Here is a 15728-nt window from a genome sequence, read left to right on the forward strand (position 1 = left end):
TAATTTAATTTTTACCACTTAAAAATGGCATATTATATTTATATTATATTTAGCTAAAAATGTACAAGCACATCAAAAACTTGCAAAAAATGTGCTTAATCCAACTGATAAATTTGAAAATGCAAAATGATTTTACATACAACTTGCACTCCCCTCTTCCTTTCAGAAGAGAATGGCCTGGGGCATCCCTAGGCTGCCAGGACAGCCTTTGGACACTATCATAGACATTACAGGAGCACTGCATCTGGGGTCACAAGATGATTTGTTTGCAATATTACTTATATTTGCAACTCTATGGTTGTAATGTCAAACCAATTCACGTTGCTACTGGAACGTGTCGTGGTACTGTGTCATTCACTCAGAGCAAACGGCATGACATCCTGCAGAACATCCTGAATCAGATAACCAATAGCTTAGCTTTGCCCTCTCTGATTTTAAGAGATTTGTTTCAATATTCAGCTATTTTTTTCTGTTTTCAATCATTCTGGCATTCAGTGACAGATCATTATTGCTTTTGATAGATTCCTTTATGATGAAAAATATAATTACTGATAAATAACAAAAGGTTGTGAGAAACAATGATACTAACAATGAGTGAATAGATCTGACATTCTTAATTGAAGTTTAAACAAATCTTACTAAGTTTTATACCCTATTTTTACCCAGATATGTTAATGTATTGTAAAATACTTTTTCCCATCTATGGAGAAAACTGGCCCTGATTGGAAGAAATATGAAATTTGCCATTTGTTAAAAATGACTGTGATTTCCTATTTCACCAAATGCAGACAATTCTTATCTGGAGGTTACAATTGCTCAAAGCCTTTTAGCAGTATTAAGCTGTCAGGTCAAGGTAGCACCCTTCCTACTACTTGTCTTTTCTTGAAATATTTGCTAGCTTTTAGAAGCAATATGTGAATATACCTTATCTCAGAAGTGTCTGTATGGCAGGTACTAACACGACCTGAGGAAATGCCCATATTATTCGATTTGTTGACAGAGAACCATAAAACGAATGTGTAACACAGCAATCTCTTACCAAGTAGAGAAACAATGATCACTTCATAACATAGCATTTACAGATAGGGGTGAAACATTATTTGTAATCATTAAATGTTTTCACATGGAACAGAAAACTCTTTAATTATGAAGTAGCAAGAAAGAATGGCTAAAAGTAAAAATTCTATAAATAATACAAAGATATCTATATATCTATATATTCTTCATCACTTTGATGAACTTTGACTTCTTCTGCCATTACCAGCTTTATCTCTTCTGTTTACTCATACTCCCCAAATTTTTCTTTTTGCTGTCACAATTTTTCACTTCTTCATCCCTTCCACTCCATCTCCAAAGTTTTGTAGTGTGCTGCTACTTACTCTTCCTACCTTTTTTACCTACTTTAGTTACATACTGTGCTTATACTGGTATAAATACATAGAGAGATGACTTTTTAAAAACAATACTCTTCACAGATTGACCAGAAGATTGCTCAACCAGTATATCCTATTCCCAGCTTTACTAGATATGCTGAAAAGTCCCTTACTACTCAATTTGAAAAATCATCCTTTCTTCTTTCTTGTTTGTTTGTTTGTTTAATTAATGAATATAATGATGAGGGGAAAAAAAGAGCAACAACAACAACAAAAAAAAAACAAACAGGAAAACCCCAAAGAAAAGGAAAAATGACTAGGCTTGGAAAAATTATCTGAGTTTCATTCTGTTTTTTATTTGTACTTAGGCAAGCCTCCCACTGACTTTCAGATTCAGTTATCTTTCTCTGCTGCAGAAGGGGCAGACTCCCAGCAATCAGGTGAGATGTGTCATGAATGACATGTGTCAGCCTCTACACAATATATTACAAGCATACTTTCTTTTCCTTGGTGGGGTAGAGACCACCAGTATGAACCCAGTACAACAGTTTCCAGTGTTTGTCTTTGAAGGAGACAAAAAAAGGACTACTACGCTTTCAATAAAGTACATTGGGTTTCAGTCCTGCAATTTCAGTTACTCAGTCAGAATAATATCCTTAGGAAGCCTGATAATAGAAGCTGTGTAATGCTATTAGACTGAATCAGCAGCACTCATTAAACTGAAATATTTTGACAATACACTTTTTTTTTTTTTTTTTTTAATACTGAAACACTACTTACTTGGTATTCAGAGCCTGCCACAGAATACCAGAGCAATCACTTCCTAACACATGGGTACAAAAACTACAGCCAAGATCCTTCAGGGTAAGGCCCAAAAAAGATTTTTTCAAAACTGTAATTTAGTCAAAGTTGCACTTGCTACCACACCAGATTCGTAAACACTCTTTTTATAGTTGCTGCCTCCTGTTCTGACTTGTCCCATGTGACTTGTGTCCAACCCTTCATGAATCAAAGCAAGGCTTTTTTGAACAGGATACCAAGGATGCCACTTGGAGCATCAGAGAAAAGCAGAACTGAAAAGCTCCACAGTTGGCCTCTGCATTAAACGAGATAGCTGCATCTCAGTCCCACCACTTCAGAGAGATCATTTCCCCAGCTACAGATTAATTCTTCATTTCCTAAGGGCAGCTTATTCATCTGCTAACCTTGTAATTATTAAAGTTGCCAGAACAACCCCCTCTTCCCTTTGCACACAGACAGATGCACAAATCATCCAACTTAAGGAGGTACTTCAAGCCAGAGATTAAATTAAGTTGTGGCTGGCTTGCCAACATTTTACAAACAATAAAAAAGAAATTCCAAGGAGAATTGGTACTTTTTTTTTTTTTTTGGTAAAAACAAATTAAGTGAAACTCCTCTGATCTTTTAAATGCAGAGCCACATAAAAAGAGAAAAGGTCATGCACTGATTATATCATAATCAGACAAGTTAAAAAATAACTTTATTTCTTTATATTTTCATATTTTTTCCTATTCAGCTTATATATATATATAAACTCTTAAGTCAGGATTCTCCTTTAATCACTAGTAAAAGCAGAATAAAAAACACTACTTTAACCAACTAGATTTCTGTCATTAAAGTTTAAAATTCACTAATTTTAATAAAAAAATCCAAATCTTTTCCTCTACATCTACTCAAAAAAAAAAAAAAAAAAAAAAAAAAAGGATAGGGATAAAAATGTAAAAATAAGGTATTTTTACCTTGTTTTTTTCTTCAGCCTTGGCAGCCTGTCTACAAACTGGATGCCAGATGGATGTACCTGGAGAGTAAGTTTAAAGTTTTGCTTAATTCAGTTATCAAATAAGAGGCTTTTATAAAATACAGCATGTTAACTGATTTGACTGCCATCACAACTTTGTGGATAGTTTCAAAGCTAAAAACTGACAACAGCTCAGTATCAGTAAAACTGGCCACATCCATTTTAAAGACTTGGTGCATTTTAGAAAGCTACATGGACTTCAATAAGTGAAATTAACATCAAAACCTGTGTCCTAAGAGGCATTATATGGGATCTCTGGAACTCCTCCAGCCTGACCTCCTGTTCACAGCAAGTAACATTTCAGAAAGCAGCTCAGGGCTGTGCCTAGTTGGGTTCTGACCATCTCCAAGGATGGAGATCCACAGTACTTCTGGACAACATTTTCCACTCTCATGGTAATTTTGTATTTCCTTATACGTACTCAGAATTTCCTGTTCTCTATTCTTGTAATAGGTTGGCCCAGGTCATATTAAGGAGAACCTAGTGATGGAATGGAATGTCACTGTGGCATTTAAAACTAGCTGAAAATCTGGTCTTTTTTTTTTTTTTTTTCCTAAATTCTTCATTGTACTGACCTTGCACTATGTGTTTGTGTCATATAAATTAAATATTAAAGAACTTCTTTAATTTAGGGGAATATTCACCCTCAAGAAACAGAAAATACACAAATGAACCAATTCTATATTGCATATATGTGTTGAATAGAGGACTACAAACTCCAGAGATGTAAGTCAACAGAAGTGTGAAAACGAAACTTAATGGTTTTGAATTTGTCAGAAATAAAAAAAAAATCTTTTAAGAGTTCAACATAACATTCAGTACTCATTGTGTTCAATGTTCAGAGGAGTGGAATATGTGTACTTATTTAAAATAAAGAATTACATTCAAATTTTAATAGCAAAAAGGAATTGTTATGTTTATGTCAGGCTGACATAGGACAAGACACAAGCTAAAGCATTTCTCCACACATATAAATAATATCAGTGCACTACAAGTTCTTTCTGAGTAACTGGGAAGTTGAGAATTTCTGTTATAAAGGTTTAGTGTTTAGACTGGGTGGAGAGCACCAAGAGGATTTATAGGAAATGCTTTGTTTTCACAGCAGTTTGATAATTTTCCAGCAGATAGTTTGATAGCAGTTTCACCAGTAGATTTTGGAAACAAGATAGAAACAGAAAGTCTATTTCCCAGAAGACAGATGGAGATCATCAGAATTAAATTCACAAGAATAATCCAGATGAACCCAGACTCAAGCAGTAAAAGATTATCTGCAAGTCCAGACTGGATAAATTAAGTTTAATAAGTTACTGAAGTTTTCTAGGGACTGAACCACTAAGAAATGGTTTTATAGCACCTTCAAATTCAATGCTAATTTATGCTCCAATTATGAATGGGTCTGAGCTCACCAACTGAAAGAGTTTGTCTCAAATGCCACATAATTTGATATAAATCTTCCAAGTGGTTCTAAATAGTAATTAGATCAACTTTTTTGAATTACTTACTCCTGTCTGTGGTCACATGAAATAGGCTAGGGAACTTTTCATATAGAACAAAAAGTCATTTCACCCAAAAGTCATCTGCTGAATCTACTGAAGACTCAATTTCTGCTAAGGAACATGCTTAAAGTTCTTAAGGGAACTTTACGTGTGTTTATTAAGAGGACAAAGAACATGTTATAAGCCCCTAGGATTTTTTAAATTATCTAACTCATCAGGTCAGGCAGTTCAAATAACTAATCACAGATCTTTCACAAAGTTAACACTTAACAAAGTTAAGTTTTTCATTTAAGTTTCTAATGGAAACTCCTTTTTACATGAAGTAATAAAGTGTATGATAACAAGTTGGTAGGAATGTTTCATGTATCAGGAAATAAAGCGAATAAGATGGGTCTAAGTTAGTAGGACAAGAGCCTAGTTTTTTAGCTATTGAACTGTAAATCTGGACAGAAATTAATATCCATCCTTACAACAAACTAAACTTAAAAAGATTCACTGCAAGGCAATTTCAGATGGTTTGAAATCCAGAAACAAATCTGCAGTTTGGTATCTTTTTTTAAAAGTATTGATTTCCCAGGGGATTTTAGCATTGCTAAGCTACTTTGCAATTGGAAAAACCACAGCATTTTCTGGCTCCTGAGAGAAAATGCATGAGCACAGAAAAGGATCATTATGTCCTTTAATGAGATAGTTCTTGTTGTAAACCAAAGTGACAATAAAATTGTCATTTTGAATAACATACTAAATTATAATTAGATCTTACTGAGACCACTGTTTCGTTTTAAAGTCAAACTTTTCCAGCTTAAAGAATGATTTCTAAGTACACTTCTAGAAAACTGTGGACAATTGCATAAGTTGTAATGCAATGGGCAAGGATGCGATTTTGGAATAATACACCAACCTTGCAGTTCCCACATCCTACTGAGCTTCTCTTCTCTATTTTGTTTCGAAAACATAGGCCCAGTCAAAAATGCAGGCAAAAGCCTTCATTTTCTCTGGTGACTGACCCTCATGTACAGCCAAAATTTGCTACATCTGAAATGCAGATTTTAGCTTATATCTATGTTTATTATTATTATTATTGAATAAATTACAGACCAAGTCTTTCCTATTACCACTCAAATTCCCTGACAAGAAACACTGAATTTCTTCTGTGCAAGCTCCTGGCTGTCTCCAGTACAGGCACTGTATGGTATAGGCTTCAGATCCATGGCATCATCATCACCATTCTCAGAGGGTAATCAGGCCTGACTAAGAATTCAGGTAAGGTTCTATAGACTTTCTCCTTGTATGTAAATGAACAGTGGATGCAGAATTGGTGTTACATCTTCAATGGTAGCTTTAGGAAACCTACTGTCCTGCATGTATGTTAACTTTCACGTGGAAGTCATCACTGCAGAAAAGTCACATTTTCTAGTAAATGGAAAGGTTCATAATCTTCACTGTCAAGCACTTCCATCTACATGAAAAAAAACAACCTGCTACCGCTCATTCTTCCTGTGATTGCCACTTGCCCTGTGATTCAAATCAAGAGAGAAGTAACAGTGAATAAGAATAAGTAAGTTTTCCTGCTGTTGCTTTTGCTTCTCCTTAGCCTACATATTGCGTTCTCCACTTTCTTTGGTAGTTATGAAGAATATGCATAATACAGCTCAGCCATGTGAGCATGCGGCCTAATGTAACTGTTTTTTTGTTTGTTTGTTTTTGTTGTTGTTGTTTGCTTGCTTTTTTTTTGTTTGTTTGTTTGTTTTTTACCTTGAAGATACATTTCTTCTCCTTCTGCAAACATCTGACTGCACCTGACACATCGTGCGCAAGTTGGGTGATAATGTTTTTCTCCTGCCTGTTTGGGAAAAAAAAATGTACAATTGAGTAAGTATACTGACCAGTTTTGTAGCTTCATTATGAGAAGGGCTTTCTTCACAATCTAGAATGTTTAATTACAGTAAATTAGTTAATAGAGTTAATTAGTTCAACAGTCTTCTAAAGTCTCAATGCTTATTTTTGATTTTTGGTTACAGACACTTCATAAAATGAAATTGTGGTTTTCCCTAAAATAAATAAATAAATAAAAATAAATAAAAGTTAACATGCACTAGTTAGGTTTGTGAATTTATGAAACAGAAACACTTCAATATAGAGAACACTTTTTCCAGTGAATAATCATACTGTGCACCAAATGCAAGGTAGCTTAGGATTTACCTGCACAAGGCAGGTGGGAGGTCATGGATTGAGTATGGGTTTGCAATTCACTGTATGCTCCTCATAAACTCCCTACACATAAACTCTTAATGCTTATCAAGAACCATCTTGTGCAAGGAATGTTTGTATCTGCTTTGAAAGTAAAGTGTCTTGCAGGTAACAGGTACTGAAGTTGATCCATGAGGGATGTGTGTGGCTGGGCAATAGCACTGTGAGTTCAGAGCTTACACTTCCAGATACTATGCACTAACTTCCTCACACAGAAAAACCTGGAGCTTTGCCAAGTAATCTTTGTAATTTAATACCACTATTTTCATTTATTGGAATGAGAACAGAAAATTGCTTAGAAAAGTTTAGTAGGTCATCAATTTTCATAAGTTTCAATTTCCAGTTATTTTATAACCCCATTAATTTCAACTGTTTCACCACTCACTTCAGTGTGTTTTTCAAGAGGAGACATAGAACAAAAGAAAGAAAAAAGAAAAAAAAGAAAAAAAAAAAAAACAGGAACAAGAGATTTATGCAGCACACTTTTTGGTAGCTTGGTAACTTTTTTGCCAAAAAAAACCTTGGTAGCTTTGTTAACTTTTTGGCCAAAATTCAGTTCTATGGTCAACTGTGGGCAACCTTGTTAGCTCTGGTTCCTGTTGGCAAGGACAGCAGCAACCCAAGGCAATGAGCCAGTATGAGCCAGTGACAAAAATAGCATCCAGGGAGTTGTGCTCTTCCAAGTAAGCAAAGTGGGCAAATGACATCCCTTGCTTTCCCATCTCCCCAAACATACTCCCCATACCATCTTTCAGATGACACTCACAAAACAGAAATAAAAAAATGAACTGTGAAACATTCTCCCTATGTGTATGTGTGTACACATACACAGAATAGTTTAGGTTGGAAGAGACCTCTGAAGGTCAACTGGTCTAGCTCCCATGTTTAAGCATGGTCACCAAGAGCAGGTTGCTCAGGCCTGTGTCCAGGTAGCTTTTGAATATCTCCAAACAGGGAGACTCCACAAACTCTGTGGGCACCTCATGCCAGTGCTCGGTCACCTGTACAGTGAATACTTTCTGATGTTTACAGGGAACCTCTTGTGTTCCTGTTTGTGCCCATTGCCTCTTGTCCTAGCATCAGATACCACTGAAAATAGCCTCACTTTGTCCCTACTACACCCTCCTTTCAGGTATACAACCCTCTATGCACAGTTCTCACCCACAACTCATGTGGTCTCTACATATAACAGTTTCCTGTTAGGTTCAACAACCCAAAGCCAGCTCTTGCATATGCTCCAAGCAGCCCTTGCTCTTCAAAACCCCTTATTCAGAATGGCTCATGGTTTTGGGTTTGAGGTCAACGTGGCTTCCATTATGAAAAACAAAAAACAAACAAACAAACAAACAAACAAAAAACCAGAAATAAACAAACAAAAAAAACACCACAGGAAACCAAGTAATTCTAAAACTGAGTCTGACTCCAACAGAAGTTATCAATGAAGTAAAAATATGCAAATTTAGACTATTGCCTGTTAACCTGGAGGAGGTTGAAAGGGCTACTAGAATTCTGTGTACGTTTAACAAATTACTAGTACTGTCCCACTATCTTCACCATCTAAATATGCTCTCAAAGCACTGTACCTTCTGTTAAGCTAGAAATTTTACACTATTACTACAGAGATGGCTTGTCAATCTTTTTCACTAAATGAATGTCAAAGCCTGCAGAGGTTTTTATGCTGAAGAACATTATGTAGGTCTAGAGGCTATTTTGCCACTTTCTATTTGAAATATGGGAGCATAATTTAGGTTAAAAAGTCTTGTTTCTACTTCATAGAACCACAGACTCATAGAATGGTTTGAGTTGGAAGGGGTCTTAAAGATCATCTAGTTCCAGGCCTCCTGCCATGGGCAGGAACACCTTCCACTAGATCAACTTGATCAAACTTAACCAATGTAAAGTTCATGCACACCTGAAAACTTGTTCCTATTTTTGAAACCATCAACAAGGAAGAGCAACGCATCACATCAGAGTTACCATTTTGAAAACAGCTTTTCTTTTTTATGGTATCGTTTGTGCAAACTGCTGAGTGATTTCTGCAACATAAGGAATGGAAGTTGAACACTATTTACTATGTCAACACCTTAAGTTATCATGCCATTAAGTATCAGTATTGGGTTTAAACCTCAGAGGTTTAAAATTGCTTGCATGAATGCTGGTGTTTAACCACAGAAGGGTATTTAACTATCACCAGATGAACTCAAATTTATAATATCAAGCTGGAAAGAAATATAATTTCCCCTGGAAGATTCATATCGCACAAGCATTGCTAATGCAATGTATAGCCTCAATAATTCAATTGCTTTGGCACAGCTGATATAATTCCCAGGCTAACACTACCTAAGGGAGTTCAATTACTACTTTGCTAAAATAAACTGTCAGAATACATTCTCACATAACTTGGATGCATCACAGAATAAAATACATTTCCCTAAATATAACTAAATAACCAAATACATTGTTTTCATTCAATCTGTATAGAAAGTAATACTGACTAGCTGTAGAATGTCACAGAGACCTCTTTTTATGAAAAATACAACAGAAAAATAAGGGAAGAAAGGTGCAGTGATCCATTTGCTGATGCTCACATCTGAATAATTCCAGTTGATTTTGTATAATTACCTATGAATTAAAATAGGACATACTCAAATTTTTCGTATAACTCTTAGTGCTGACACTGTTTTTTGCTTCCCCCTTTATTAAATTTATTATACCCTTCTTCTAACCAAACCACATAACACAAGAATTGCCAGAATCCTTATCACTAAATGTTTAAAACATCACACCGTCTTTCTAAATGAGAGGTGATAACTAAATCTGAGGTTACAAACTTCATGCAGGAATTAACTAATAATATTCCTTAATAGGTTTATACAATTAGATTCATTAGATACCATGAATTGCATTTAGACCATGGGACCTGGGTGTGTTGGGTCTGAATGAAAACCATAACCTCATTTGGGTACGTGCCAAAAAGGCTTTCATTGGTGTCCCTCTTCAGGCTATTTCAGATGCTTCATCTCACGGTTGAGCAATTGGTTCCAGCAGAACCCAGAAATTTTATAAGCTTAGGACAGTAACTGTTTTATGTTTTCAATTTAGTTGTATTGATGGCCTTGTTATTTTTTATTTTCTTGGTTATATTGATATGAGGAAGTTTAATGCAGCTGAAATAATCATATAGTTTCTTCTTTGCACAGCTTCAAAGATCAGTTTGACAGATTGTTGCCTGTTTAATAAAATATCTACACAACCACACAGCACAGATGAAGCAACAACAATCTCTGAGAGATCTCTTATTGTTCAAGTGGTAGATTGTCACAGAATCATAGAATATCCCCAGTTGGAAGGGACTTCCAAGAATCATTGTGCCCAACTCCAGGCTCTGCACAGAACCACACAAAACTCAGCCCGAATGTCTGAGAACATTGTCCAAACACTTGAACTCCAGCAGGTACCATAACCACCGCCCTGGGGAGCCAGTGCCCAACCACCCTCTGGGTGAAGAACCTTTCCCTAACAGCCGGCCTGACCCTCCCTTGTCCCAGCTCCATGCCATGCCCTTGGGTCCTGTTGCTGTCCCCAAAGAGCAGAGCTCAGCACCTGCCACTCCACTCCCCTCGTGAGGGAGCTGCAGGCCGCCATGAGGCCTCCCCTCAGCCTGCTCTGCTCTGGGCTGAACAAACCAAGGGGCCTCAGCCTCTCATCATACCCTTCTCCTCTAGACGCTTCACCATCTTTGTAGCCCTCCTTTGGACACTTTCTAACAGTTTTATGTCTTTATGCAGTGGTGCCCCAAACTTCACATAGTACTTGAGTTGAGGCCGCACCAGCACAAGGCAGAGTGGGACAATCTCTTCCCTCGACTGGCTGGCAGTGCCTGATACACCCCAGGGTATGGTCGGCCCTTCTGGCTGCCAGGGCACACTGCTGACTTATGCTTAACTTACCATCAATCAAAGCTCCCAGATCTGGGGGACTGCTCTCCATCCTCTCATTCCCCAGTATGTATATATATCAAGGGTTGCCCCTTCCCAGGTGGAGAATCCAGCACTTTCCCTTGTTTCTTGTCTTGTCACTTGTCTCTTCATGTGGTTGTTGACTGCCCAGATCTCTAATTTGTCAAGATCTCTCTGCAGGGCTTCTCTACCCTTGAGGGAGTCCACAGCTCCTCCCAATTTAGTATGGTCCACAACTTATTTAATATGCATTTGAGTCCTGCATCCAATCATTTATAAAAACATTGCAGAGAACTGGCCCTAAAATGGAGCCCTGGAAAACCCCATTAGTGACTGGCCACTAGCCTGATGTAACCCTATTTACTGTAACCATTTAACCATTTGAGTCCCTTCTCAGTATCCTACATTTCCTTCAAGACTGCACCTGGTCTTTGCACCCAGGCATTCAGATGTGAAGGAAGTATTATTATGAAGATCAATTTAAAGATTAATTTGCAACTGAGACTTCCTCAAACCAACAATTTAGTTACCAACAATTTAATGTCCTTTCAAGTGACTATACCAGCTTTCCACAATCACTGAGTTAAAGTGTTGGTGTGCAATTTAAAGATGGAATCAAAACAGTTCTTAAACTCTGAGAAAAAAAAAAAAGTGTTATGAATTACTTCATTCTTCTTAGGTATGAGGGAATACATCCTATGATAATTCACTTCTGTGCAGTGGGAACAATTTTCTGGATGACATCAACATAAGAAATGTTCTCACACTGGATAAAGACCACTAACAACTATCCACACTCTCTACTCGAAGCATGAGGGACACTGCAATTACTGTCTGTCCCACAGCACATCAACAAGAAAACCCAAGTTTCACTAGGAGCAGGAGTAGAAGTCTCTGAAAAAAAAAAAAAAAGCATAAAGTGTATACAACTGCATTTACTTATTTCCCATACCTTGAGGGACTGAACTAGGAAAAAAAATGAATTTTATGTGATAAGTGTGAATTGCGTAATTTAAAGCACAATTTGAAGACAATAAAGAGAGTAATCCTAGAGCCTGTAGGGAACCGAGAACAGCATGAACATCATGCCTGGAAAACATACAATATAATTTGTACCAGGAAGAACAACCTAAACTACTAAAAGTTGGGTTCTAAATTAGCTGTCATCACTCAGGGAAAAGATATTACATTATCATAGACAGCTCAGTGAAAACCTCTGCAATGGCTGCGATAATTGATGAGGTGGTAAAATATATAAAAGAATGTATGTACAGTAATTGGAACTATCACAATGACATTGCTATTCTGGCCTCTCATGCCATTGTTGGAAGTGTGACAGATGTCACTGTTTTACTGCAGGTGATGAGCAATAGCTGCTTGTGGATTGACACTTGAGGGACTAAACCAGAGTGGCCCAGAGCTCAAAGTGTGAACTAAGTCCCAGAAAGAAGACTCAAGATTTCTGACAACTCACTCTCAAGTGAAGCACAAGTACATACTATCTCACTGAATTATTGATTTAGTAAACTTGTCTGTAAAGGAAGACAGAAAGTAGACTCTATTTTAAAACTAGACTAGTAGAAAAGTAGAAAAGAAGTAGAAAGTAGACTCTATTTTACTCATTATTTAATTAGAAAAATAATTAAACTTGTAACTACTTGGTTGCTGTCCTGATAATGAATTATTCAGTAAAATTCCTCCTTTTAAACAACAACAAAATCTCTCATCATCAAAGTGCACAATAGTATCTCACCTCTTTTACTACTGGGAGTAAAGAGCTCATGTAAGTGGAAAAAAAATGTTAGACTGCAGCAGTCTCATCTACTGAGATAGGTCCGAATCCTGTCATCCTCATACTCTACGATCTTCAGATGAGGTCCTGACTGCACCCTATTCTGGACAAAGACAATGGAAATCAGCCTGCAAAATACAGAACCTGCTGTTATGCTGACACATGTTGTAGTTGTGTGAACCACAAAGTCAACAAAAAAACTCATATGAAGGATTCTTCATTACAGTCTTTTTCCATGGTACAAATCTACTACAGAGTTGGGTCATCACCAAAAAGACACCTGTTCAAGTAAAGGTAAACAGAGTAAAACACAAAAATACCAACAAACAACACCTTTGCATCAGGAAGCTTATCTCCATGGATTCATATCAGTAGAACTGGGGAGAAAAGCAACATCATAATACTCAGTAAAGAAGATCATTATCTATCATTTTAAGTTCAGCATTAAGGAGTATCTAACTTCACTGAGAATTTTTACAGAACATGCAAATTAAAAAGCTAAACTCCTTTAATTGATATTTAATTCATCTTGTTTATACTTCCTCGTTCATTCCTAAAATGACTGTTTTTACTGGGGAATTAAACTGTAATGTGAATGAACTTTTTTTTTTTCTCCTCAGGTGGTAGAAATGTACAGGAAACTGATGATGAAATACAGGTATAAAAAGGAACTCCAGATTTTTCATGAAATTCAATTAAATTTTTAAATGAGATACAGCTTTTCAATGTTAATGAACCCAACCAGCCATTGCATTGATTTATGGAGGCAAATTTGTAATTTCTGTAAGTAAATGCAGTTCCCTGACTTTAGCTGTGCTGAATTTCTACTTCCTGCTCCCAGAAATATACTAGTTATTATTTAATTACTGCCCAACCTAACAGCACAGAAGCAGCCCAGAAAATATTCCTACCTAGGTATTCCACCTACCAGGCTGAAATCAGGACTTATTTTATTGCTTATTATTGTCGTTCTGTTTTTATCTCAAGAGTACCGGGGAGAGGGCACACAGCACCGTACCAAGTGTTGTTCAGCAGTCACACCCTAATACCTCTGCTATTGCATGTGATCATAATGGCACAGTATGTGGACTATACTGTCTCTGTAAACTGGAGTCTATGGGTTTTTTTCAAATAAGTGTGATGATGTTCAGAAAATCAGATAACCACTGCTGCTCGCAGTATATTGTTGTGCTTGGTTGCCAGCTTTAGGAATAACCAGATAAAATCTCCATTCACATTTATAGCAAAGTCAGAGCTTTGCATATTCTACAGATGAACCTGAAACTTTAAACAGTAACAGGTGCATACAGTAATGGTTACATTAGTAAAAAGCTGTCATGTCATCTACTGGGTATGAAGGGACAGGCAACATTAACATTGCAGAGATATTCAGCAAAATATCAATTGCTTATATTATACAACAGTGCTGAGGAGAAAAAAATGTGACAGCCACGAGACAAAAAGAAATGTGGAGGAAAACTCTTACTAATTCTCTTAGTCACAGCTCACCTGACTCACCACTGAGTCACTTCAACAGTGTGCCAAGGCAAGTGCACTGTTTTCAATGGGGTTTACACAAGTGTAAATGTTGTGTAATGTTTTGAAAGAATTCTTCTCCTTTTCTTCTCCTTATTGGATTCATTTATCTTCCCATTAGATGCCAATAAACAGTCATTTGAATTGTTCAGCACATACATCTGCAGCATTACTTACAGCTCTAGCACTCTCACATGTACGACTATTTCATATTGTCTTGGTTCTGGCTCATCCCCCTGTACTTTGCAGAGCCTTGAGAATTCCCACCCACATTTGAGTCATTTTTACTGCCTCCCACATACGTTTTATTCTTCCAGGTATAAAATGCAGAATTGAATGTACCAACAGGGACATATATCTCAGAATCATAGTAACTTACTATATACTGGATGTTCTAAAGTATAAGTTCCTAATGCTTGGGTGTGTGTGTGGGGGTGGTTAATAATAATAAAAATAAATACTAAAGGGAATAATTAAGAAAAAGAATAGAAAGAGCTAAACACTGTTATAACTCTAATCTCATTCTGTGACACCAGCAAACAAGTTCTGACTCAGGAGCGGTTTCATCCCTGCCGCAGTCAAGCAAAAGCTGAGAAAGGCCAACAGAACTTGGTACATGATCTTGTGAACCAAAAAGGTCAACCATGCCTAAAAATCACTAATTTTTCACTCAGTTGCTTTTGTTATGCAATGAGTGATCTTTTGTCTTTTTCTACTTAGCTTTGCATTTTTTTCTTGCCACCCACTGAGACTGGAAGAGCCTTCTGTTTTCCATTTGCTCAACAACCTCCTTCATTTCTTTTCAACTTTCCTCTCCCACTCCTTCAAATCCACTTATGGGCCAAGACAAGCTGCAGCTGGCTCTCACTTCTGCCATTCCTTGATAGGGGAGAGAGAGCAAAGAAGGAGAAAGATGACTTGCAGACATATTCCCCTTCCTTTTCAACTTTGCAGCTGTGGATTTCGCCCACCCATTTCAGACAGGAAGAATGAAGCCGCAACCAACACTGAGCAGCCCTGGAGAGGCAGGATGATTTACCAAATGAAGCCAGCACAGCTCTTCTCATGTCGGTTGTGGTGATCGAGGATGCAAGGATGCAAACTTCTGAGGACAGAAGCTGTCTCTCATTATGTGCCTGAATAAGGGCTGATATTTTGGATCCCCAGATTTAGCTGTGACCAGAAATGCTACTGTCATCTACAGAATTGACATTAATAGTACTTCCTGGGAGTAGGAAGGTGTTGCTTTAATACTTAGAAATACAAGAAGTAAGTCACATAGGCAGCTCTCCTGCTAATAGCAGATACGTGGAACCATTGTCACATGGGCCAGAGCATACTGGAGATGCTTTATCAACACAGGCACTTGTCACTAAGTACACTTATTGCTACACCACTGTCATGGTTACAGGATAGAGCTGGAGGGAGGCTGCGTGCTGGTGGCTGGATCGTGGCTGTGTTACAGAGCACAGCAGAGAAGCCGTCTAGCTGACCACAGTGTGC

The 15728-nt window shown here is 37.2% G+C and overlaps 1 protein-coding gene across 14 annotated transcripts in view; it reads right to left on the reverse strand.

Moving 5' to 3' along the window:
* ABLIM2 (actin binding LIM protein family member 2) overlaps positions 1–15728 on the reverse strand; it is a 138753-nt gene that overhangs the window by 48474 nt on the left and 74551 nt on the right. For all 14 annotated transcript variants that reach the window (XM_038177903.2, XM_038177909.2, XM_038177901.2 and 11 more), the window contains 2 exons: positions 6444–6531; positions 3134–3192 (listed from right to left, as the gene is read on the reverse strand). In XM_038177903.2, the coding sequence (XP_038033831.2) occupies positions 3134–3192; positions 6444–6531 (147 nt within the window). The remainder of the gene's footprint in view (positions 1–3133; positions 3193–6443; positions 6532–15728) is intronic.

Source organism: Anas platyrhynchos, chromosome 4, assembly GCF_047663525.1.
Source record: "Anas platyrhynchos isolate ZD024472 breed Pekin duck chromosome 4, IASCAAS_PekinDuck_T2T, whole genome shotgun sequence".
Taxonomy (NCBI): Eukaryota; Metazoa; Chordata; class Aves; order Anseriformes; family Anatidae; genus Anas; species Anas platyrhynchos.